The sequence below is a fragment of the Harpia harpyja genome, chromosome 5 (genome assembly GCF_026419915.1).
Source record: "Harpia harpyja isolate bHarHar1 chromosome 5, bHarHar1 primary haplotype, whole genome shotgun sequence".
NCBI classification, from domain to species: Eukaryota; Metazoa; Chordata; class Aves; order Accipitriformes; family Accipitridae; genus Harpia; species Harpia harpyja.
Genome location: NC_068944.1, coordinates 19,023,376 through 19,048,324, shown reverse-complemented (window position 1 = coordinate 19,048,324; position 24,949 = coordinate 19,023,376). Strand labels below are relative to the sequence as shown.

General features: G+C 41.0%; 1 protein-coding gene across 4 annotated transcripts in view; it reads right to left on the bottom strand.

Moving 5' to 3' along the window:
• Nucleotides 1-1,893: 1,893 nt before the first annotated feature.
• The window catches only part of SPIRE1 (spire type actin nucleation factor 1), a 133,820-nt gene continuing 110,764 nt past the window's right edge, over nucleotides 1,894-24,949 (bottom strand). For 2 of the 4 annotated variants that reach the window (XM_052786833.1, XM_052786835.1), the window contains 9 exons: nucleotides 22,816-22,979; nucleotides 17,727-17,817; nucleotides 16,422-16,564; nucleotides 13,625-13,798; nucleotides 10,122-10,259; nucleotides 8,505-8,575; nucleotides 7,726-7,753; nucleotides 7,501-7,637; nucleotides 1,894-6,633 (listed from right to left, as the gene is read on the bottom strand). In XM_052786833.1, coding sequence (XP_052642793.1) covers nucleotides 6,381-6,633; nucleotides 7,501-7,637; nucleotides 7,726-7,753; nucleotides 8,505-8,575; nucleotides 10,122-10,259; nucleotides 13,625-13,798; nucleotides 16,422-16,564; nucleotides 17,727-17,817; nucleotides 22,816-22,979 — 1,199 coding nt within the window. In that variant the 3' untranslated portion in view covers nucleotides 1,894-6,380. The remainder of the gene's footprint in view (nucleotides 6,634-7,500; nucleotides 7,638-7,725; nucleotides 7,754-8,504; nucleotides 8,576-10,121; nucleotides 10,260-13,624; nucleotides 13,799-16,421; nucleotides 16,565-17,726; nucleotides 17,818-22,815; nucleotides 22,980-24,949) is intronic. The other 2 variants (XM_052786836.1, XM_052786837.1) reach the window with 1 other exon arrangement.

Genomic DNA, 24,949 nt, shown 5'->3' with positions numbered 1-24,949 from the left:
TCTTTACAGTTAGCTCAAGAAAGAGCGAGCAATGCAGTGTCATTTTAAAGAACTTTTTATTAGTAACGCATAAACAAGAAATTGCATTTCAGTACCACATAACATGAAAACAAGCAGAAGACAATTCTATTGCCTTCCTCTGTTAGAGCTGATGCTCCGGGTGTACCTCAAGCTGCACAGACGGCACGTGCGCAGTGACAGCACAGAAGCAGGAGACGTTCGAAGGGGAAGGGTTTGTGCTTTGGGCCTGTTAAGGTCCAAAGAGTACAGCTCCTGTTTGGGATTTTCTTCTTTTCCTTTATTGAAGGAAGGGGTTGGGGAGGGGAAACAGCTTTAACAGAAATACAGCTCAAATACACTCCTCATTTTATCTTCGTTTTGCTTTTTAATTCACAGGTAATGTAACAACCAGCTCCTTCAATAGAAATGTGCCCATCTTAAATGTCTAAGCCAAAGCTGGGCCTTGGTGTCTACTTGTCCTGGAAGGCGGGCCACGAGAACGCAGCCTCTCTATATATACAGGTCAACTTAACTGGTGCTTATTTCCACCAAACTTTGGAAGCCAACCTCCTGCAGAAGTTGCATCAGTTCACGCCCATGTCCTTTAATTCTAGATTTAGCAGCCCCTGAAATCCAGTTTGGCAATTCCACACTGCAATGTTTGGCCTAGAGCCTGTCCTGCAAAAGCCAAAGCATTGCTGGCTCCCACTGTTAAGCGCTGACCTGACTCTGGTTAGAGAAATGCAGGGAGGACCCGTAGCTTAATGTAAACGCTACAGCTACATGGGAGGCACCAAGAACGTATTTTTTTCATACTGGATGCTCACCTTTTTGTACTTGCAGCATTTTTTTAATCAAATGGGTTAATAATCAGACAGGTCTTTTCCAGCTGTGACTGTAGATTAAGGAGCCTGGCACCTTGAAAGACTATCTGCTTAAAAAATCTATTTTTTATTAGCTATAGAAAGGTCCATTCCAACTGGCTTCCTCTAGAACTGTTCTACAAAAAACATCAGAAGCAGCAGCTTCTGTCGTTATTTCAGGACACAGAGCCCAGGCTGCCTGTGTATCCGACACCCAGTTCAGCCAGGCACTGCCACTGCAAAACAGCCTGACCAGAGGAGAAACCCAAAAGTTACTGAATTGCAGTTTAGTGCAAATAAACAAGCAAAGCTACCGCCACATAAAATTTGCTGTGTCTACTTGATAACTATTTAGCTCCATCTCCTGATTATGCCCTATGATATTTGTTGAGTGCGGACTACCATGGTAAAATTCATTCACAAATCTTTGCTTGTCAAAGTGTTGTAAAGTTTCAACTAGCTGCAGTTCAGTGCACCTGGACGTGGTGCTAACTGCTTTCAAGTACCGACTGCTGATGGAAACTTGCAGTGCAGGATCCTATTAGCTCTGACCCTGAGCACTCCTCTCTCTTGTCAGCAGCGCTCAAAATTCTTTCAATGGTTGTAACCACTTTGTAGTCACTGTTTTTGCAGATGGGAACCCTGGGGCACGGGAAGGCTCGCAGCTTGCGCCAGCTCAACAGAGCAACAAGAGCAGCTCTGGGATTTTTCAACGTCAAGCCGAGAACGAAGGGAAGGGTGGTGGGCTCCCTCTGCTTGGGGCTGCCAGAGCTCGTGGGTGCCGCTCAGCTCCCACTCCTTGCACATGGTAGCTGGCACCAGCTCTCCCAGCGGGAGGGGACTGTGGCACTGGACTGGATCGAGCTGCTGTGAGGACAGTGCTCGTGAACTTACGCTTACGTGTCAGGAAACGGGTTCTGTGTCTGTGTATCACGTCAGACTGAGCTAGTGCCCCTCCCTTGTGGTTCTCCTACCAGGAAACTTTGGTCAATAGTACTTGCAGGTACCCAAAAAATCTGAAACACAGTAGTAAAAATCAGACAGAAACAACAAAACAGATCTTTATAGCTGGAATCAATATTAATAAACATTCTCAGATTGGCCTTAAGATACATACATACAAAAGAAGAAGAAATAAACCAGAGCAGCTCCAAGTTACCAACATGGAAATACTGTAAAATTTTATGGTAACATTAACATAATCCGTACGCGGTAGCACCAGAGCATACAGTCACAGCACTCTTCCCTCATGCCTGTGTGCTGTCACTGTTTCACAGATGAGACTGAGCTCGTAAGAAACATTCCTAATAGGTGTACAGAGCTGCTGGATGAGGTAAAGCGTGAAGGTAGCAATTGGGAGTCTAAAGTTGGACCTTCTAAATTAGTTTTAACCTATAGAGCATGCAGCCATTAACTAACCGTGGAAGCTGATGCTGAACTTCCCTGGGGAAAAAGGGAGCTTGAAAGAGAACAGAGAACAACTTAATAGTTGTGATAAAAATGTTCTCTCCACTTCTGGTTTAAAAACAATCGATCAAAAACCTCTCCAAAAGACTGCCAGCACTTCTCTCCCAAAGATGAGGGAGGGAGATTTCTCAAAGCCTGGACTACGAGGAGGACAAGCGCGCCTCAGCTACAGACCGTTGGTGTGGAAAGTAGCAACACCCTGGTAACAGAGGGAGCTGGCTGCAAGTGATGAGTAGGTGCTAATCGCATCACTGGCGTTACACAAGCAGTTTTATTGCTATTCTAAGTACTTCGACATGTTTCCATCCCTTCATGCAGCCAGCCAGCGTTCAGCTGTTACTCAATTATTTTCATTAACAATTCTTTGCCAAAAGAAATGTCTGACTGATCTTACAAAACTAGAAAAGCATGGAAAAGAAGAGAGACAGAACCTTTAAGTCGGCTTCCACATGAATAATTAACACAGACAGGGGCTATAATGGAAAGGCATTTTATTTTTGCCAGGTAACACCCCTCCCTCTATAAAGGAAGTAATGGGGAAAGGGAAAAAACCAACAAACCCCCGAAGCACTACTGTCACCGTGAGCATTGGAAAGGTTGCATTGGAGAGCTGCAGCAAAGGCCTGCTCGCTTCCCCCATTGCCGCCGTGAGGCAGAGCTGGTTTTGAATTCTCCACAACCAGGTTCACAAACAAACTAGCAAGACGGATGCTGCTGGTGGCATTTTTAACTCCTTGGGTCTCCTATGTTATATTTAAACAGACCTTGGGCATCTTAATAAATCTAAAAAAAAAAAAAATTTAAAAATTCGTGGAAGGGAGCTCACTGTGCTAGTCCTGCATTCTTTTCAGCAGTAATTCACTCTAAAATGCCTATGGAGTGCAAACTGTTATTAGGGGGCTGAAAGCCTTAACTCTAATAAAGATAATAGCCAACACACATATAAATAACACTCATTTCCATTTTAAAACATCATGGGAAAGTCAATTCCCATTGCATGATTGATGGAGACTTCCTAAATATTAATAAATATATTACACATATTTACAAGCTTCTGATTTCATCCTCTGACGCTAATGTGAAGTTCAGACCGTAAATAGGACATGCTGGGCGGCACCGCAGGGTATGCAGGCAGATGGCTGCAGTGGATTTGGGATGCTAGCGCAAGCAGCGAGATGGAAAGCTAAAAATAGCCCACTCCGCAGAGAGGCAGGCAACCAGTGAGCTGAGCTCCTGAGGCTTCACGTGAGAAACCAACCTGCTGCTTTTTATTTTGTGGAACGAAATGCCAGGATAACGCCGAGAAACTGTGCCAGAGAGGAAGGGATGGGAGGGAAGGGGAGAGGCAGCCCTCCGCACCATGTTTTCTGGAGCTTGCCACAGCGTGTGTCAGCAGCCCGCGGGGGGGGTTTCCCAGAGAAAAAGGGAGGTTATCCAGGCCCTGCCCCACGGCAGCTCTGGGTGAGCAACACGGAGCAGTTTGTACAACCGCTGCGTTGTTGTTCGGTGTTTGCGCCCTGCCCAGCGCAGCAGAGTCCGGCCCGAGCCAAGGGCTGCTGGGCATCCCGGGAAGGCCAAAGCTGCATGGCGAGGCTCCGCCGCTTCCCCAGAGGCGCCCCGGACGCTCCCCAGGCAGAGGGGGGCACAGGCGTGCCGTGAGGGACTCGTTTCCCTTCACACGCTCGGCTTTTACTTAGTCCTTGATCCTGCCTGCTCTGCAACGTCCAAAATCCCTCTCAAAGGGGAGAATAAATGTGCTGGATCCCCTGCACCTCGGTGGCTTGAGGATGCCAGGGAAGAGGATTGAGCGATTGTAACGTGTGGCTGGGGCATTTCCAGGAGAAAACGGTAAGAACAACAACAGGGGAGATGCAAAGTGAGATTTCCTGCATTTCTTTCAGCCTAGTTTTCCTGATGTACTGTGCAGCAAACACACGGCCTGGTTTTGGCACAGAAACAAGAAAAAGTGCTGATGTGACTGAGATCAGGCGACCCCTTCCAGTGAGAGCAGAGCTTTCAAATCAGCCTGTGCTGCTCACCTCCTGCAATCCTGCATCCTTATCTCACGCCAGTACTTCAAGTGCCTGAACATGCAAGACACTTGTCCAGGGGTACCCCGAGGAGAGGGCCATGACACCTGCCCTGCTTCTCCTGTTTGCATTGGTTCAGAAAAAAATTAAAACCATTATTTCAATAAGCCCTGCATACGCAAAAATTCTCATTTTCCAAGGGGGCGTTTAAAGAAAAAGAAGGATGGACGAGTCCCTAGGGAGGTGTAAGGGACTTTTGTATGTGCTTTTTAAATCAACTTAAAAGATAAAATATGAGTGGCTGCTCCGAAGGCTGCAATGTAATGTGCAAATACACTTTGAAGGGGAAGTCTTGTTCCCCAGGGCAGCAAGAGGCAGCCCACAGTGGGACTGGAGCTGGGCTACTGAAGGGGAGCCAACCACTCCTGGGGCCCCACAGCCTCCACACCGTGCCCTACCAGGGCTGGCGGGGCAGTCTGCCTTCTCTTGGGCTTTTCGGTGCACGAGATTTGGACGGGAGAATCTGTTTTGATTAACACATCTTTAAAATCAGGTTATGGAAATCCAGTCCCAGCTACTTTGGAGCAGTTCTGAGGTATCTCTCATTAATCCGAAGTATAGAAATGTTAATAAATAGATCTGAAACTTTTCTGCTATGTCATTCTATAATACACTGCTATATAGATATTAAATATGCCTCAGGGTATTAAAAAAATTTATGAAAAAGTTACAGTAGTTGATTTTCAAGTATTAATAACTTGGCTATGTTAGCTTGTTTTTAAATACCAAAATGATCTGGCCCCAAATTATTGACTAAACTCTGGCTATGCCTGAATTTAAAAAAAGTATTTTGAATATAAAAAAAAGTGCAAAAAAGCATGAGATGTCAGTCAACATTGTAACATTGCTGGAACTTCTAAACAACTAGTCTAGCACTCTTCCATGAGTGAATTAAAAAGGGAAAAAGAATGAAAAAAAATAAAGGAAAAAAAAAAAGAGAGATTGCTCGCAATCTGAGACAGCACTGTCCCAAATTTCAGCAGAACACGAATTTTTACAGCCAAGCTATAAACCCCAGAAAAAATGGGGTTATCACTGGATATGCTGTCAGACATAACTATAGCAGTATTTGTGTGCTCCATTATAATACAAATGTACACCTTACCCACTATTTTCTCTGTGTAACCACTAGAACAACTTTACAGGTATTCAGTTAAAATTAGAAGCCTCCCTTATTTCCCATCCTCCCCATAAACTGTACAACTCTGTCTACCACTAAAATTCACTGCTACTAGTAGTCATCATCATACATTCAAGATAGAAAGTAAACTACTAAAACCTGCTCAGGAGACACTTAGAAGTACGCTAAGGTTTAAAAAGTACAGCAGCTCAGGGGAATGGCCAACCACACGGGCGAAGAGCTTCGTCGTGTATTTTGCCCTAGGACACAGACATTGTAGAGTCCGGTGCTGAACCCTGATCTCAGAGCAACCGAAACAGTTCAACGAAAGATGGTTTTGACCACAGTCGCTCACACTCGGTGTCTGGTGTGCGATATGACCCTTTGCTGTTTCAACTAGGACGTGAGCATTACTAGGGCGGTAATGCCAATATGACTTACTGTTTGCTACTGTGCTAACATGGACACTTGGTTAGATTTGGTTCTCCATTAAACATCTATTTTCAGCTCATCTCCTGAAAAATGATTCAAAGCATGGTTAAAAAAAGATTGAAAGCAAGAAAAGGCTTTCGAGTTTCAACGCACACATACAAAAGAGGCAACAATTTCAAACCATTGATTTTCTTCCAGTGCGAGCAGCTGACCCATTGCGTATCATTCTGCACAGATCTAAACATAGCGTTGTGTCTCTGGGAACCATTGGAGTAGGAAATCCTGTGACCTAACGCAAATTCAAGTCAGTCAAGTGAAATGAAGCAACAGAATGATAATCCAGTTTCAGTGACCTTGCTCATGGATGATGACCTCATGAAGACAAAAGCAAAGAAAAAGGCACACGGCTCAGATCTCATTGATAGTCCTTTCAGAGGGGCAGTATTCAGAGGTTCCTGGAGACGACATGTAGAAGGACTGCGTTTTCCTTTTTAACCTGGCTCGCTTGTTGGCCAGAGATAGGCTGCGCCGGCTTGAATTGATGATTTCTGAAATAAACTTCTTGCAGTCCACACACACCTCCATCGTGCTCCAGTCCTCCATCAATTCTTTGGGAAACTCTTCATGTGACTTATCCACAGATTTGGACCTTGAGGTCAACCTGAAACGCAAAAGAACAGGACCTGTCACATTGTTTAGCTCCATGGCAGTGGGCCCCAAGGGACACCTTCAGGAAACAAGCACATCGGAACAGTCTTGCTTTAAATCTTCCTTTCTTCTGTCCCAAAAATGACACCAGGAGACCAAACACCGGAGAGGACAGCTTCTGCCTGGTTCGGCAAGATTGCAGGGTGACTAACTGAGGGCATTTTCCTTGACAAAAACAACCTTACTAATAACTATAAATAGATGATGTGTTTGGCTAATTTGACACAACATCATAGCGCTAGTGAATTATGCAGAGGGGTTATACTGTAGATTCCCTCAAAAAGGAGCATTTCTTTTATCTTTAAATTTCTTGGATTAGCTTTGACAACCATCTGTGTGTAAGATATAAAACTAGTACGTAACTTCATAATATCAAAGTGAAAAAAAAAGTGAAAATTAGAATTAGAAAAATTAGGGGGAAAAAAGATAAATCTGTGCAAAACATCATTGAAATCCCATTCAGTGAGTGATTCTAGCCTGTGAGATTTCTCTCCGGAAAGTCTATTCACACCAGAAAAGGATATGCTAAGGATATTTTTGCAGAGGTGCTACAGAAATACAGTTGTCCCAGACTCATATTACTTTTCCCCTGTAATGTGAAAAAGGTTTAAGACATGCTGTTAGTTTTGCTATTTCTGTAAATCAAAGCAATGAGTGGAAGAGACATGGATTTTCAGGCTTCAGAAAAGTTACTACAAGCATTAGAGACATTGACAATGACAAAACAGGTAGGCAGCATCTTTGTAATGATTGATATCTCAATATGAAACGCTTAGGAAGCATTTGCAATAGACACAAGTGAGCTAGGGTTGCTTCTCACCTGGACATGCTCCGCAGTGAATGGTGATGACTGGTAGAGGGTTTCTCTGGCCTCATAAAGCTTTCTCCTCTTTGCAAGGTTGAAGGTCCCAGTGAGAAGATGGGGAGAGTAGAATATGGCTTCGATGGCAACCGCATCTGTTGAGAATAGCAGAAGGAACATGCAGTATCATTACAAAGATTACAGCTTTTTAGAAAGGATCTAACCATAAGTTTACTTACTTACTTTTTTGCAACACTGTGAGCATACAGGCCTGTGTAAGAAAGCAAAAGCATGAATCATTTCATTGGGAAAAAATACATTTAAATCAAGAACAAGGGATAAGTGTTTTCAGGAGTTAGAATCCTCCCCCATCCTCCCCTTAAACAAACATTTTTACTTTTAAAGCTTCTTCAATGTAATAACTTTAATAACTTCAACCAGAACATGAAGCCAAAAGCAAGGAGAAATGCCAAAGAACTACAGCTAAATTAAAAAATAGAAAAAAAAAAAAACCAAACTGGTTTTCCTCTAAAGAAACCTCCTTTGGTAAGTGAGACAATAAGTCAGTGATTCCATAGATCTTCAGAATTACTGTCTCACTGTTCAACTTAAAATTTTTCATTTTTCCTTTTTCCTGCAAATGATTCCTTTTCCTTTTCCCTTCTTCCCCCACTAATACTCCAAAAATAATCCAAAAGGTAAATTGCCTTGAAATGTTTTCCCTAACACCAGAGATTATGGAACTGTTGACTGGGGAGTCTGAGTAAATTCCATCTCACTCTCCCATGAGCACAAAAGAGCAAAGGAGTGTTTCTCTCACTTTTACTGAGAGTTTCAGTCCAAGGAAGCAATTCTGTCACTTAGGAAGGAACTGGTTTTGCACAAAGTTTTTTTAACATCTACTGTTACAGAAATAAAACCCCAACAATATGCAGCAGAAACATTTGAGGGTTTCTAATATATAAATCAGCATTTTTCCCTCTAGAACGGTACTCATTTATTAATAGATATTAAATATTTACCTCTTACAGAACTGACAAGTATAAGACCAGGTAAAGAAAGAAAACCTTCTTGTTCGACAGCAAAAGCAGAGCTAAAAGAAGAACAGAGGAGTCCACAACGTTAGGCAAAGTCCTATACAGTAATGACTTAATCTATCAGTTGCTATCAGCGAGACCACAGTTACAGTACTACATCCAGTTCTGGGGTCCATACTTCCCAAGATGATACTGAAAGGAATGGTCCAGAATTGTATCTTCGTATATTTAGAAATACTCCTTTAAGTTTTTACCTAAATTAAATACTTGCCAGTTATTAATTAACTGATTTTTACTTCTCCCTCACTGATGTTTATATCATTACTACAAAAACAAGCACCAGGAAAGTAAGAGTAACAGCATTAAGGAAGGGCAGCTGTTACAGCCGAAGAACACAAGAACAAATGGGCATAAATTCAGCCGTGAATACATTTAGGCTGGAAATGGTTCCTAACCATCTGGGTCTGGTTCTGGGACATGAAGTTTTTGCCTGTGATAACATTTGACGATTTTCTTCCAATCCTACATTCCTGAAAACTAGAGGAGGTGCAGGAAAGAGCTATTATAGCAATCTCACTTGAGGAAAACCTGCTTTATAGTGGGATAATAAATCCCAACTATTCAGTTTACTCAAAGGAGGTAGGGATCACAGCTTAAGAACATTTCTAGGAAGGAAAGGCATTGAACAGTGAAAGTTCTGCAGTCAAACAAACGATGACATACTGAGATCCAGAGACTCAGGTGAGGCTAGATAAATTTGGCTAGAAATAAAAGTGGAGAGTTTTAATAGTGGGGTAAATTAATGAAAACATCAGATTACTTTGAGATTTGATAAAAGCTCATTACTAAGCTTTATATGTCATGACAATAGGCAACAGCTGAATCTAATGAATGACATTTTCAGATTCTTGTTCCTCCGCCTTAAATGTATTAAGTCTTTAAATTAAATCTGCATACTAGACACAGGTAGGCCTGTAGGTAAAATACACTGTGAAGTCAAAATGCACTTGCTGGAGGTGTTCAAGAAGCACAAGTCAGAAGTGAGAGAAAAGGACACTGCTTCTACTGGTAAATACCAATTCCCAATCTGCAGTTTACAGAAAAAAAATGCCTTAGTTAATGGGTTCTCTAATATTAAAACTCCTTCTGGGGTCACATGTTGTCCGACTTCTCTGAAGGCTTTCATTCCCTCTTTCCTTGACAGTAAAGATTAATATGAAAAACTTGTTGTAGTTTCCTACTGTTATCTGTAATTCTATTTTCTGGAACAGAAATGCTAAGCAATACTGCAGAAGGCACGGGGACAGAAATCTCTTCATTCAATGAAGTTTAAAACATACCCATGCAGATATGCTCTGGTAATTGCAAATGCTACTGCATTTTTATAGACAATCTAAACAAATATGGTACTTCCATGAAAAGTTTTGATGTTTCTGCCCATAATTCAAGGAAGCTGACCCATGTGTTATACATTTAGGGGGATATTTGGTGGATATCTCTTCTTTCTCTCCAACACAGGGTAAGAAACAAATGTGTAACTGGGAGGCTTGTGTGACCAGCCTCCCTCAATAAGCTTTGGAGCCTCCACAGACTCAGCCCTACCTTTCCTTTCTTGAGAGCAGTGTAGACATCTTTATATTGCTGGTACTTTTCCAGCTCCGCCTTCACCAGCACCTGACGGATGTGCATGACCTCCTCCACTGTCAGAGCCAGACATTCCACTGGGTAACAGAACTCCTCCTGGAAGCCAAAAAACCTGTATTATTTCAAAGCCAAATGGCTTCTTCCAGACTTCAACCTAGACAACCAGCCACCTGGTTAGTCACTCCAGAAATAGAGGGTTTCTCCCTTCAAACTGGAATAGCACTGGCTCATTCATGGGCATCACATGAGTTCCAAACCGCCAGAGACTGCATAAGTGTGATCTAAATGGTCTGGTGTTCAACCTTCACAACCAGGACAGTTTTCTTCATCTTTCCTCCTCAGACCACTTGACCCTTCTCTCCGTTTGTCTGTTACTAGGAAGATTTGTTTCAAACCAGTCAATGTTCAGGTTTATAATTTGAAAGGGAAAAGGTAATTTGGCAGATGGCATTACTTTTAAGTATACGGTTTAAATACACGCAATTTCTCTGAGACTTTGTGATGCCCAGAGTGGCCATGGAAAGTTGTTAGTAGCCCATTCTAGCAGAAATTCTTATTCAGTGGTACCACATCTTGGTGCTCACAATGATCAGAATCCCACCAAGACTACAAAAAGTTACGTCAGTTTAGGCAGAAAAGTTCTCCTTTCTGCCCCAGGAAAGTAACAGCAGCAATTTAAGCTTTACAGAATATTCTTCAAATATAAAGCAGGAGAACTGGTTACCCAATGTTGAATTATTAATGGAAAAGACTCAAACAGAGACTAACACCACAACTTTCCACTTACGAAATTTTGCATCTGCTCTGTATTACAGCATTTAGGAGAATATTGAGTAGAGAACTCCTGAATTTGGTACCAGAGAATAAAAAGCACCAACCCAATTTGTAATCCAGCCCTGTAGTTGATTATACATTTCCAACAGAAAGACAGAAACCTCTGTGGGAACTCCCATCGCTTTATGCTTAGTGAACCTTTTCAGTCAGCCCAGAGGGGGCTACTGTGCGGCAATGACAATGACATGTAATGCTCTCTGAATAAATGAAGGAAATTTCTCCAGCAGATACAAAGACGTGGCTGACAGGTTGGAGATCTCGTTTACAAATTGAAGTGATGAATTGGATTAGTAGTGAAATGCTCCATTTCCATGTACTCGGAGGTCTGCTCTGTCTTTCTATTAGATTAAGAAGAAAATCTTTCTACGTTGCAGACCTGGCAAACATTAGCATTTAGGAACCACCACATTTTTAAAAACTGTTGTCTTACCTATCTAGAAAGGGAACACAAAGAAACTTCACTCTGTTTAAGGTACCCCACAAAAGACTAGAATTGAGTTAACTTTGTTAGATGTACCGGCTAAACCTTTGGGGTATAGAATCACTAGTTTTCTGGAAAGAACAAACTACATCAAAAGCAACTGCAATTTGCTCTGAGGTGTAAAACTGCACAGCCCAAACAAAGTAACTTCTGTTCCTTACGAGCAACTTTACAGCTAGCCAGCAGATCTCAGTGTTTTGTTCTGGGTTCTTCCCATAGCAACTGCCTCGCTATGGAGAAGGCACTGCCTGAAGGCTGGGGCGAGACAGGAGAGGAAGTGCCTGGGAAAGCGTGATGCATACAATGCCAGCAAACCCCCTCGATTCTGCATCGTGGGAGACTGAGAGAAACTGTCCGAGGTGAACGAGGCTGACTGAATGCTTGTAATCAATCAGAGCTTTAAGTCCTTTAGAAATACATTTCTTACTTGAAGCTCTTCCTTCCCCCTCATGAACACCCATTCCTTTAATTTACAGAACGATGACATTGGGGAATATTGCTCCTTTGAAGAAAGGCTGTGGATCTGCTATAGGTATAGAGCAGGTACTAGGGCAATAGTGTGGGCCTGTTGTTGTACCAATCAAAAATGATTATCACTAAAGCAAATAGAAATAGCTAGCAGGCAACAGGGGAAACATAGAAAATGTTCACATGTTTAAATGCTAATGTTTTAATTCCAGAGGTTACACAAGGACAACAAAATGTTAATGCAACATTAAATGAACGATAAATATTATGCTGATTTCAGAAAAAAGCTTGATTATTTTTTTTCCCTTTTTGGAATAGAAATAAGTACACAAGAATATCTTTTGTTTCTACACTACCTCTAAGGCATTGAAATTAATTAAAATTACGCTAAGCACTGGCTAAACTTCATTAAACAATGATGCTTTGGAGTTATTGCTCAAACTTCCAATGATAATCTACACTCAAGTTAGGCAGCTCCAAGTGAGAGAACTTCAGCTCTCTGCAACACTTGCATACAACAGAACATGCTAAAGACAAAATGTGGTTTGAATGGTCTTGATTTTCTGGAATTGTACTCAATGCTCATTTTAATATTAAACACAAGTCAGTATTCTTACTTTTAAAGGAAAAAAAGTCTTACTTAAAAATAGTATTTTGAACTTGAAGTTTCAAAGATCCTCATGAGAACTGGCTTAACACTTTGACTGTGCGGTCTTATTATATACACTGTAATAGCTTAAGGTGCATATGTGTAATTTTTTTTTTTACTCAGGAAAAGCAGGTAGTAAGAATTACATATCCATAATGTGAAATAAAGTGCTTTGTAGGTCATTCTCAGCATATGCACGCCTAATAGCTCCTTATGACTAACATATTTTCACACTAATATATTCCTTGTTAAACTTCTCATTAAAGGATGTCACTAGGCACTTAAATGAGCTGCCCCAGTAAACTGCAATACAAACAAGTGCCAGATTGGCCTCTAAATTCTGCAATTCACAATTAGTCAAGCACTCTAAACTCTCATTACTTTTGGAGACTAAAAGTTTCTAAGAAGTCAGCTGGATATCTCAACTATAAACTCTCCTGTAACAGGTTTTGCACTTTCACTTACTGATTGAGACAAGAAAAAAAAGGAAAACATTAAATTATTCATGTTTAGTTCTACATAGGGGTAAATGAATCAGTTTTTCTTTTTAGGTGATTTGCCTTCGCTGGTACATAGCTATTAGTTATTCTGCAAGTTCTGATACGTAAGTGTGCTGAGGAACAAAACCATATGTAGGTTTTCAAGTAAAACAGATTGCAAATGCCCTTCCATTCTACATAGTGTATCTTGTTAGAAACATAAAACCTTATTCTTTTCAACATAGTCCAAGGGTTACAGTAGTTTTGCTGGATTTTTGCTGCAGGATCTTCATGTGCTGTAACATTTAAGGTCTGTCCCATTGATAATCTTGTGATGTTGCATTTTTAGTTTGCTGTCCTTTCAGAACGGATTTCTTTTCCCCGTGAGGTGATTGAAGACACACAAATATCCTACACACATTGAAATCAATGTCAATCAGGTGCAATGTCCCAGCCTGAGCTTTAATTCTTGCCACAGCTTAGGAAGTGCTCCCCTAGGAGGGAACATGCTGGTGAAGGTGATTTCCAAAGCCAGCAAAAAGAGGCAAACCTTTGCGGGTTTCCACCTGCTGGCAAAAGCTCTCTCACAGAGATAGTATATAGCCCCTGCCACCCCACACATGGCTGCTTCAACGGGATGAGAGCTGAGCAGAGAAGCTGTTTGCACAGTTGAAAAAAGTGGTCTGAAAGTCATCCTTGGAAATAAACTGGTTATCCTAGGAACCTGAACAATAGATAGGAAGCAGAGAAGCGAATGCTGTGTATAAACGAAACCATTAGCTTTGGTCCTCTGGGTCATGAAAAATAATAATGATAGTAATAATAATAATACTAATTAAAAAAGCAAACAGACTACAAAGGCATTAATATGTACATCTCAGGACACTGGCTTCATCTCACTGATTAAGCACCGAGTCAGCTCAGTACAGTGAGCACACCACTAGGCTGACCCCCCCAAAAATCACTGAGCTGCCTTGCCTTTCCATGTAGCGGTGGTAGGGTGACATATCAAAAGGACTACGTTTGGCATCCTTCCAAGTCTGTTTCCCCTCCCCACCTACTTAGGTCTAACTCCCTCTGTCTGATGAGATGCCAGTTCACAAAACCGTTGTTAGTATGCAAGACAGACCAGTTTCTTGCTAATCCTGCTAAGAGACTGTAGCAAACCCCTGCCTGTTTTCACTGGCATTGAGGGCTATTTATTGACGAGGCCTCTTTCACCTTGGAGAGAAACTGCAGTCACAGGAGCAGGTGATAAGAAATGAAACTCCATCAATCCTGGAGGAAGGGATGAAGAAGTGTGAAGTCAAATAAAAAGTAAATAATATTCTGCACTTATTGAGAAGCGTTCACTCCGGGAACGGCAATGTCACATATGCAGCATCTGGAGCAGCCACAGAAAGAAGCTGGCATCTTTCCGGGGAAGGAAAGACTTGCAGTAAGCCAAAGTGTGGCACTGGGCCAGCGTATCAGAAACCATCTACCAAAACTAAAACCAAAAGTATTGTGGGAATTGTCTGTCACACCCTAGAGGGCACTATTGCCAAGTTAAAGAATTAGCTCTCTAGGCATCAAATAAAATAGATTCTTATTAACAGAACATCATTTCACTACTGATTTTCCTTCTTTCTCACTTCATAGCCAAAACCAAGCTAGGTGACAGTTCTCTAAAGATTTTAAAAAATAAAAAAACAAACCAAAAAACCCAAGTACAAAAGAAACGAGTAAAACCTTTCCCATGTGTTCCCATATTAGCCTGACTAATGTCTTTTTCTCCCTTTTCCTTTAGTATTTTTAAGGGCAAGTGGAATAACTGAATTCATTTTTCTGCAATGGTTTTATTTCTAGGCATATGTCACTGAACAGACTGACAGAGGGAAAATACATGTGGTCAAAAAGGCCCTGTTAAGAACTTGCTTGACCTATTTAAAACAATGGCCTCATATATAAGATTTTTAAGTTGCATGATCCCCTCAAATACGTATGAGATCAATATTATGATGTAACATATTTAGATACACTAAAAGTGTGATGAAGCAAATGCCTCAGTCTAACATATAATGCTTTCTCCCCTCCTCCCTTTAAACAATGTCTGTGAATGACTCTGGGCCTATCAGAAAATAAAGCTTGTGCTTCCCCACAGAGTGAGTGCAGCAGGCGATGACAGGGCAATCCATTTTATATGGCAGTGTCTTCAAATGCATGCTGAAGGAACCCTCCAGCTTGGTTCTAGTGCAATACGTTCTGCTCCAAGCTCACTTTGGCAGAAGAAGTCGGCTTGCGTTGTGCGTTTATCAACATGCTACCACCTGACCTTCACCTGGAATGAGGAACTACATTCCAGTTCAAAGATATAATAAACACAATCCAGCAGACTGTCTGAAAAGAAGAGGAGGAAGCATGTTGTGGGAATATTTGGAGATTATTTTCTTGTTACTGTTACTGTTCAACTTCATCATCTACTAAGTTTGGATCCTGGCCACCATCTCTTGGGCCAACAAGAATGGTCTTCAAAGCCAATTAATACCAGTGCACTAAAAGACAGGGCGAGCGAATATTCCCTTCCTTTCAAAACTAGGATGTGTTTATAGATTTCTCTATTCACCAGCACCTCATGGGGCATACTTCGAAACCCTGCTGGTAGGAAAAGAGACGAGGAACATATCCTGCATGAAATTACAAAGCACTAATCAGTATGTCAGCATAAACGAACCAGGACTTCATACCCTTTGCTGTTTACACTCTGTTGGAAAACAGCTCTCAATTAAAGCTAATTGATCAAATGTACTGTACTTTCTTTTCAAGTAATAATACAGGTTTTTGCCTCAGTAACTTCAACAAAGCAACACAGACAAACCTTGATTTGAATTACTGAAAGAGCTTTCATATGTATAAACATTCCTACACAAGTTCTTACGCTGGGAAGAAAAGAAACCATTCCATTCATTCAGCCATTAACTAAACTACTTCCAACAACTAAAAATTCCCCCGAATCCCAAAATAGATCCACTGCTTTGGAATTGTCTCTATTCAAATGGAAAATCAGTAAGGTGAAGTTCGTCTGGTTTGGTAACATTCTGAAATAAAATCAAGACACGTGGCTTTACCCAGAGTCCTAATCAAAGTGCAAATGTTTTCTGAGGCACCTGTACCTGGGATTTCGGATAAATATGCTAGAGAGACAAAGTTCAAATCTTGGTTTCAAAATGTCTTTAGTAGCCAAGGGCTGTTTCTGAATTGAGGAGTTTTCTTTGAGTCAAGTTCTAATCACACTGAAGCCAAGTTTTAATTTTCATTATACTCTTAGCTTGCCTCTTTTTCTCTCTCCTACCACCCACTCCACTTACAAGTGATCTGGAGCTCTGTTTTGAAGGTGGTAGGAACTGTCTCACATTGGTTGGCGTCTCCTTTTCAATGGAGTGTCGTCTCTGAGGTGGCTGCCGTCTCTCAGGCTGTGGTGTAGATGATATGGGCAAGAACTTTGGAGGCACTAAAGATTCAACCAGTATAAATAAATTAGTTCTTGTAAGACAGACTGTTGGATAACATTGCTCAGTACTTAAACCAGCTACTGATTTGCTAGAATTCCCACTATTGGTGGCTGAAGTTACACGTCCATACTCAGAGCATCTTCAAGACAGGTATCACATTCATCACATTTTCCAGACTGAGAGAATAGGAATACACATAAAACTAGCAAATATAGGCACGCTACTGTCCAGTTACCATTGTACATAAATTCAGCGTTTCAGGGTATTGGCTTATTCTACTTATTTCACCATTGTGCACAGAAAATACACGCACAGATTACATGTTTCATCACAAAACCTTTCCAGTTAAACTGAAACACTTTGAAACAAATTAAAAATATTTTTACACATTAAAGCCTACAATAACTGTGCCTGAAAAAAAAGAACAGATCCTCCCCTCTTCCCAGTAAGTACTTATGAGAAATACTGGTGATTGCTACGTGTCTTTCAAACAAGTACATCCACTGCCATGGTGACAGAGATGCAGGAAACATTTAAACTGGTCTTAGGTTAGAATGTGCTTCTGGAGCAACAAATTCTTTTATGAGATGAGCCTAGTAAACTACCCCCCATTCACTTGTGGCCTCCTCTACAGTTCCACATCAACTTCAAGTATAGGACAAGGGGTAACGGCTTTAAACTGAAATAGGGTAGATTTAGATTAGGTGAAAGGAAGTTCTTCACTGTGCGGGTGGTGAGGCACTGGAACAGGTTGCCCACAGAGGCTGTGGATGCCCCATCCCTGGAAGCGTTCAAGGCCAGGCTGGATGGGGCTTTGAGCAACCTGGTCTAGTGGAAGGTGTCCCTGCCCATGGCAGGGGGGTTGGAACTAGATGATCTTTAAGGTCCCTTCCAACCCAAGCCATTCTATGATTCTATTCTATGATTCTATGAAGTATGAAACCTGTTTCACAAAGATACCCACATATAGCGGGGGCTAATGCTTTCCAATCGTTAATCACATTTGACCTATTCAGCAGGTTCTAGGGTTCAGCTTTGGAGATTTATTCCCTTAACAACACTCATCTTCAGCTTTCTATAAACGTTTCAGACAAAGTTCATAGAACAGAAGACAACACAAGTGTGCAAAAGCAGCCACTGGGCTCTCTCATCAAAACTCACTCTTTCTGCTGCTGGTGCCTTCTTGAGAGGGGTCTTCCACTTGTGAGGGGGAGATGCTGCTGCTACTTGCTGATTTGTGCACTGATTCCTCCTGTGTGGCAAGAGGAAAAGAAGCAGAATTCCTCAGGGATTGTTTTTTCTTCTCTTACTGCTTCTTAGCACGCAGAAATCGCAAACTATCAAAGGTGTTTTGTACCATGCAATCACTCAAAGCCCTAGAAGAAGTCCTGAGAAAAACACTGACTCTACACTGCACTAAGTAAATGGAATTTTCAATGCTCAATTTTTTTTAGAAACTGGAATATATGGTACATGGTTGGAATTCAGTATATTTAACTATTGCATGAAAGAACGAGATCAGAAGAGAGGTGCATGAATCCATTGTAGCCTGTTAATTTTCCTTATTGTATTCAAGGACTTCTAAGGATTTGCAGCTACAGCAGATAGGTTAACTCAACTTTATATCTCACACTAGCAAGGAATCAGCACTTGGATTTCTCTGGTCTCCAAAGGAACAAGAGCCACACATACAAGTGATTCAGGTAAAGAGAAATTAATCTGATCTCCACTGCACTGTTCTCTAATCCCTAATCTGGGTGCGTTTCTCCTTTCTTCTGTATTTAAAAGAAATCTCATTCATTGTATAAGCATGTTTCATCACAACAGCCAAGAGCAATTCCTGCAAGATGAATGAAAGTGAAATGGGCTTTGACGAACACCTTTCAGCTACCTAAAGCATTATGCCACCCAAATTATTAAATCCTTTGCTTTCACCTAAAACCTCTGTCTTCTGCCACCAGGTACCAGCAAGATACAGATCATCACAGAGCCTCCCAAAGGAACAGAGCTGAAGGACTGAGTGTGAATACTTTTAACCGAGGAGACTTACATCATTTAAGTTGTCAAGATTTACAGATCAAACAAGTGACCAGCTCTAAAACCCAGCAAGTGGCTGAGCTTCTCTCTCACAGATTTCCTTAATTACAGGAATCGCAAGCAGAAAAAACCTCCACTGGCTGCACTTACCTTCTTTGGTAACAGCAAGTCAGAAAAGAAAAGCTGGCAGGATCACCTCAATGAGCACCATGCATCACAGGAGAGAGGCCTCCACAAATTCCCATCAGGTGATCTGTACTTATGCTCAGCCCAAGGGTACACGTTGTATGTGACGACACTGTGATGTATACTATTCCCATGTATATGCCACAACACACTATTCTGCAAAGGGACTCAAACCCGCTCAGATCCCAAAACAGTATATTCACTTTAACATATCAAGTGTGACCCTACAAAACCATTGTGATGGGAAGCTTGTAGGGAAGTTTGAGTGGCACATTTAGCTACATCAGCTGTTTTACTTCCAGAAACCAGTACAGTTTAGCTACAGAGCTAGCTCAGATACCTTTGCATATCACTGCTTCATACCACATGGTTGCCTTAAAAGACCACTGGAGAGCTTGAAAGACAATCGGATGCACTGTTCTTTAGAAGGAGTGCAACAGTGTTCACAAGTCTAGAGTTAAACATTTAAATTTTCTGAAGGAGAATAACCCCGGTACAAAGGGAACTACTAAAATTTTCACTTTGTAGAAGTCAAATTCTTCTGAGTGGAAGATTATTTTCCCATTGCCAGAAAAGCTAACAAGCTAAGGTGAAGAACTAAGCAAGCCGTCAATTAAAAAAACATAACCATGGTGCTGTGCTGCTCGTTTTTATGAATGAAGAGCAGTCAGGGCTTCAGAGAGGGCTTTTTAAGGAGCTGACGGGGGAACAGCTGTTTCTGGAGCACAATCCCACCAACACTTGCTCTAGAGAAGCCTCTTGTTCTGTGGGACCCTACCAAGTCCTGACCAAAAATTGTAAGTGCTACAGTTGTCAGCATCTTATGCTGTAGAGTTTTACAAAAGACTGAATCACGATTCAAGCAACAGTCTATGTGTTGAGTTTATTTAAATGACTTTCTGGGGGTTTTTTTGTTCTCCTTTTTCTTCCATTTTTCCTGTGTCTGAAACACTGGCACAGAGAGAAGAGAGACAAAACAAGGTGCACAACTGAAAATACCAAAAGCATATATATATATATTTTAATGTAAAACTGTAAATTAGGGATTATAGAAATGTTTCACATGTCCATCTAATCTTGCTAATTGCCACCTTTCAATGGAAAGAAATAGCTATCGACCATTCTTCATGCCACTTCTGAACTTGAGATGGACATGATGTCTCAGTCATGTTGCAAAACTAGGTAGCACACAGATATCTCCATCTTGCTCCCATTTTTGTGAAAGATTTCTAGTTACTTCATCAGTAATGGATGAACACTGGCTATGCCAGTGGCCTAGGAGTCTCAAAAAAAACAGAGTGAAAGAAATGGACAAAAATAGAGAGTGAGGGACTTCTCTATGGTAAAGACCTACAAGAAAGATTCCAGGAGCCACACTTCTTATTCTAAAGAATGAGAGGGAATGAAGTGTCAGAGCCAATGGCTAAGTATAAAAAATAGTAAGTATAAACAACCAACCCAGGGAGAATGGAAGCCAGAAGCATGTTAAATTTGACATATCACCCTACTTAGACAACAGGTATTCCTGGTTTGTCATTTCAAATTACTTTTTCTGTGCACAAATGCATGCACTGAAAATGCTATTACTGCCCTATGATTTCTCAAACATGGAAAGATTTTTTGAGAATGAAATCTTGTGTAGCAAGTACTGATAAACCATTGTATAAATTTCTTCATATCAATACAATAACTGTTGACTATTATGGTAGACTATCTGACATTTTACATCTGAGGCTGGATCAACCCAACATCTGGGACTGCGCACTTCTCCACAGAGCGCTAAACAATTAGAATTTTACATGTATGGAGAAAGCTGCAGCTTTAAAGGCATGACCTTAAAACATTTGAATATGTTACTGACATGATTTTTGTCCAGATAGCTGTAGCTTCATTAGGAAGATACCATTTTTATATCTGTATCAAAAATCACTATTAGATTGCTACTTCTCTTTGCCACACAAAGCAAAATGGCACTTCCTGCTCCCCCTCTGAAACTGTGATTCTAGTGGTGATGCAGAAAAAAGCAAGGACAGAAAGCAGGAATGGTTTGTACAATATTCATCCTTGCCAGCAAATGGGCATAGGGCTGTACTAGTGGCTGGCAACACTGAGTGTTGGGGCGTAGTCTGCATCACAACGCAGCTGAGAGAAGAACAAAGGGGATGCAGGGGGAAGAAAATGCGTCTGCATCATAGCTCATTTGGAGGTCCACAGCTCAGCAGTGCAGATATTTGCAGCCTGTAATTTAGGGCATAACATAGTCATAATTTAACTCCCAGTAACTCTAAATAGGTTAAGCCCAATTCAAATTGAAGGCAAAGAGTTGGCCGAATCATTTATAGGCAATCAGGACAACACATATGCTCTTCTGTGTGTTATATACAAGGTAAAAGTCATTTTGACAGAACGATCTTCACTTTCTTCAAATGTTCTGTGTCCCACCCTCTTCGTCAGCTCGGAAAATTTCACCCAAACTCCCTTCAGTTTGTTTATTTACACTACCTTAGCACTGTTTCTGAGCCCCAACCAGTATTCTGCTGAGCATCTTAATCGTTTTAATTGCTTCACCAGCTAATTCTGTGGACTCCAACCAGTACAGCATTTGTCCTCTGTGACAGCTCGATGTGGCTGATTTATTTTCAATTTATCTTTTGCTGTATGTTCCAGAGCTTATTCTATATGACTTTGCTTGCCTACACAGTATTCCCAAATCAATAGTCAGACATCTTATTTTTCCCTCCTACAAGGATCACTTCACGTTTGCCTTTACAGAATTTTCTTTTACTGACTTCTGCTCATTTTTCCGTGTGAAATATCATGCTGTGTTAGCTTCAGGATGCACAGAGCTACAAGCTGGGAAGCTGTAAGTTCAAGATCCAACTCTTATTGACAGGTCTTAATATTCCTGCATCCTGCCCAGCTTCATTCATATTAACAAAACCTCATATAGCCTCTATTGTAATTTTAAAGACTGCTGAGAGGTTTCAGAATGCAAATCTCTTCTGCTTTCAGAATAGATGCACCAAATTATGCACCCACACAAGTCACCCCTAGGATAGGCCCTAATAACAAAGAGGGCCAACCTTTCACAGATCAAGAAAGTATGCAAAGAGATAAATTTCTCCCCACATATATTTCTCCCCAGCCTCCTACCATTCAGCTTAGACGCCTTTGTAAGCACCCTGTCAGGAAACCCCTCCTTCCCCATTTACTAGAGAGAAAGAGAGTCAGGGAAGACTGCCTTCCCCAGGCTAAAATTAGCCTCTGTGAATAAATCCTGCCTGCATGTGCTTTCCAGACAGCTTAACTTTCAGAAAGGTTCAAACTCAATTAATAATACTATTGGTCCAGAAGATAAAGCTCATTCTTGAGGATGTAATATCGGTACTTCTTGAGGGTCATGTATAATGCAGCTTTTAAGCTAGGGAACTTTTTTAAGCTTTTGCCTTTTCTATGCTTTTTTAAATCTTTAACTCTCCGTTTGAGAGAGGATGGATTCAAAGTTGTTTCTCCATCTAAGTGGTATTTGCCTGTCCCTATCTGTGAAACATTTGTTGGGTGTTACTTCCCAAGCCTATATAGCAAACTAACGCACTGACATTTGCACCAAACTGCAAGCCCTCTGGCACAGCTGATGCTCTTTATTTAACAGCTGGTACGGTAAGGCTGGCCTCACATCTGAGTCCTTTAGTGACAGCTCCTGCATGGGTGCCAGAAGGGTGCAACACATTTGCCTGCATTCCCAAAAGCATAATTGCTACATATACACTGTGGACAGATACTGGGCATTTAGAAAAATAAGTAAATACTGGGTTTAAGGCCAAAATTAGCATTTAACCTTTTAAAAGAATCTTCTCATTTTTGAGGTCTGATCTAATATTTTTGAAGTTCTGTGGGCTGACAAAGCAGTCATGGAAAATTCAGATGATAATCTGCAAAGTCACTTCTCAGCTGATCAGTTCAGCAAATTAAGGAGCAAGACTCAGTTCTGACAAATCGAGAAGCAAGTTGTGACTTAATTTTTTACCTCTGAATCTGAGCTGTCAAGTTCAGCCAACGTGGGAGCCTTAAGGAGTCTCTTGCGTTGTACTGTCACTTGTGTGGCCCCATTCTGCTTTCCTTGAGGTGCCAGGCCACCATTCACTACAGAGGCATCCACTAATTTTCTTCCAGCCTCTGGCGTAGATACATCTAGCAAAAGAAACAGAACAATTGGTATTTGAACCTAATTTTTATTTTGCCTTCTCAAATCTTACTGTCAAGGCAACATACACAAAAAGAAAAAAGTCATTGTGATAGTTCTATGTGTGCAATTATTTTACTTTAGCAATACATTGCTCAGAGAACTACAGGCAATGGCTTGTGGTATAGAAGCAATATGAAAGAATGAAAGCAGTGGAAAAAGCAGCAGTGCACAATACTGAAAAACCAACCTCAGACCAACACCAATCAACTTAAAAAAAAAAAAAAATCCTGTGTTAAACCCAAAAATATTCTTCCTTCAACTTATAGTCTATAATTAACTATATAACAAGTATCAGAAGAATGTACAACCGTATCTGGACAAGTGGGTTTCCAGTGAATCTGAAGACACCGCCACACAGAAATTAGGAGGTTTAGCATGGAGTAAACCTAGTTTTTCCTGTGAGGACAGAATTACGTTTAATTCTGCAGTATACAGAAAAGGAATGAAAATGAGCTAAGTAACTAGCATTCATCAAAAATATGCACAATTCTTAGGCTCACATGGTCATTTGTATTAAAAATATGTCTGTGATGTCAAATCTTCATGTAACAGCAGAAACATGAGGCTCCAGCTCTATTTTCATCTACATGAGTTTTACAAGGATGTAACTCCACTGAGTAAATTACTCGGGATTTCTGCCAGTGTGCAATGAAGATGCATCTTGGATAACGTTAAGCATTGGGTCTGCTGTGCTTAGCCTAGCTTAGCTTAGACATTAAGATAATGACCTAGGCTTTGATATTTTAAGGGAGCTTAGAGTTTGGTCTAATAAATCAGTTTTATCCCTGTAAAAGTACAAAGTGCAGTATTCCAATCTGAAGAAAATTATGTCAGAGGGAGAAGGAAGAGAAGCTTTTAATCTCCCATTTGCATGTATGCCTAAGCATCTGGTCTTTCTACAAATGTGTTTTTCTGCCCATATAATTATAGGACTCCTTCCCCAGTCTTGTAATAACAAGGTACCTCCAAGTATTTTAAGGCTAGGGTAATGACAAGTTATTACTCCCATTTTTATACACGGTGAAAAGAGGCACAGAAGGTCAAATGACTTGTACCTTAGGTTACTGGGAGGACTATGACAGAAATTATATCACCCAAATATTCCCAGTGCCAGCAATCCAAGTACTCACACATTGTTTGGAGTTACTTACATAGTTGCCCTGGTATAAACAGACACAGTCACTGCTGCTACAACACAGTTTGCACTGATAAAGGCTGTTCTTGCACTAGGTAAATTAAAACTACACAGTCTAGATAAAGCCTCAGTTGCAGTAGTAGTTCCGTTTTACAACATTCTCACTGGAGCAGCTATTGAAAAGGAGTAAGAAGAGGAATAAGTTAAATCAATATATACTTTAAAGAATTAATTAGGTTATTGCTGAATGCTGGAAACTGAGCTAGAAAGGACGGGGGATGTATTATAGTTCCTCTATAAATCATACCTTCAACTGGGAGTATAAGAAAAGGTGATTATTTGGACTATTAAAGTCATGGTGACATTCCAAGCCTATGAATGTGTGTACTACAGTGTTATTACTGCCTTCAGGTCCTCCCTACAAAGAGTTGCAATCAAAGACTTAGACTCTCTAACCCTTAGTTCCTATCTTCAAAGGCTTTGCTAATGGGTGTCCTGACTAGCACTGTGGCTTATAGGTCATGGGGTTTTTTTCCTCCTAGATTTCTGCGAGTACAGCATGGGCATCCTCCACATCAAATGCATTCCTGCTCTAACAGCCGCTCAACACAATCCCAGAAAGCGACAGCAGGAAAACAAAAATTGAACTGCCTCACCTCCCTGCTGCCAATACTATTTCTTGAGACCTCATAATTAGCTGGCATGCAGTTGATTGAAGAAGCTCAGTTTCCCAAACGAGGAAGAGAAAAACCTTTGATTTCTTTTGATTGCACAGGGCAG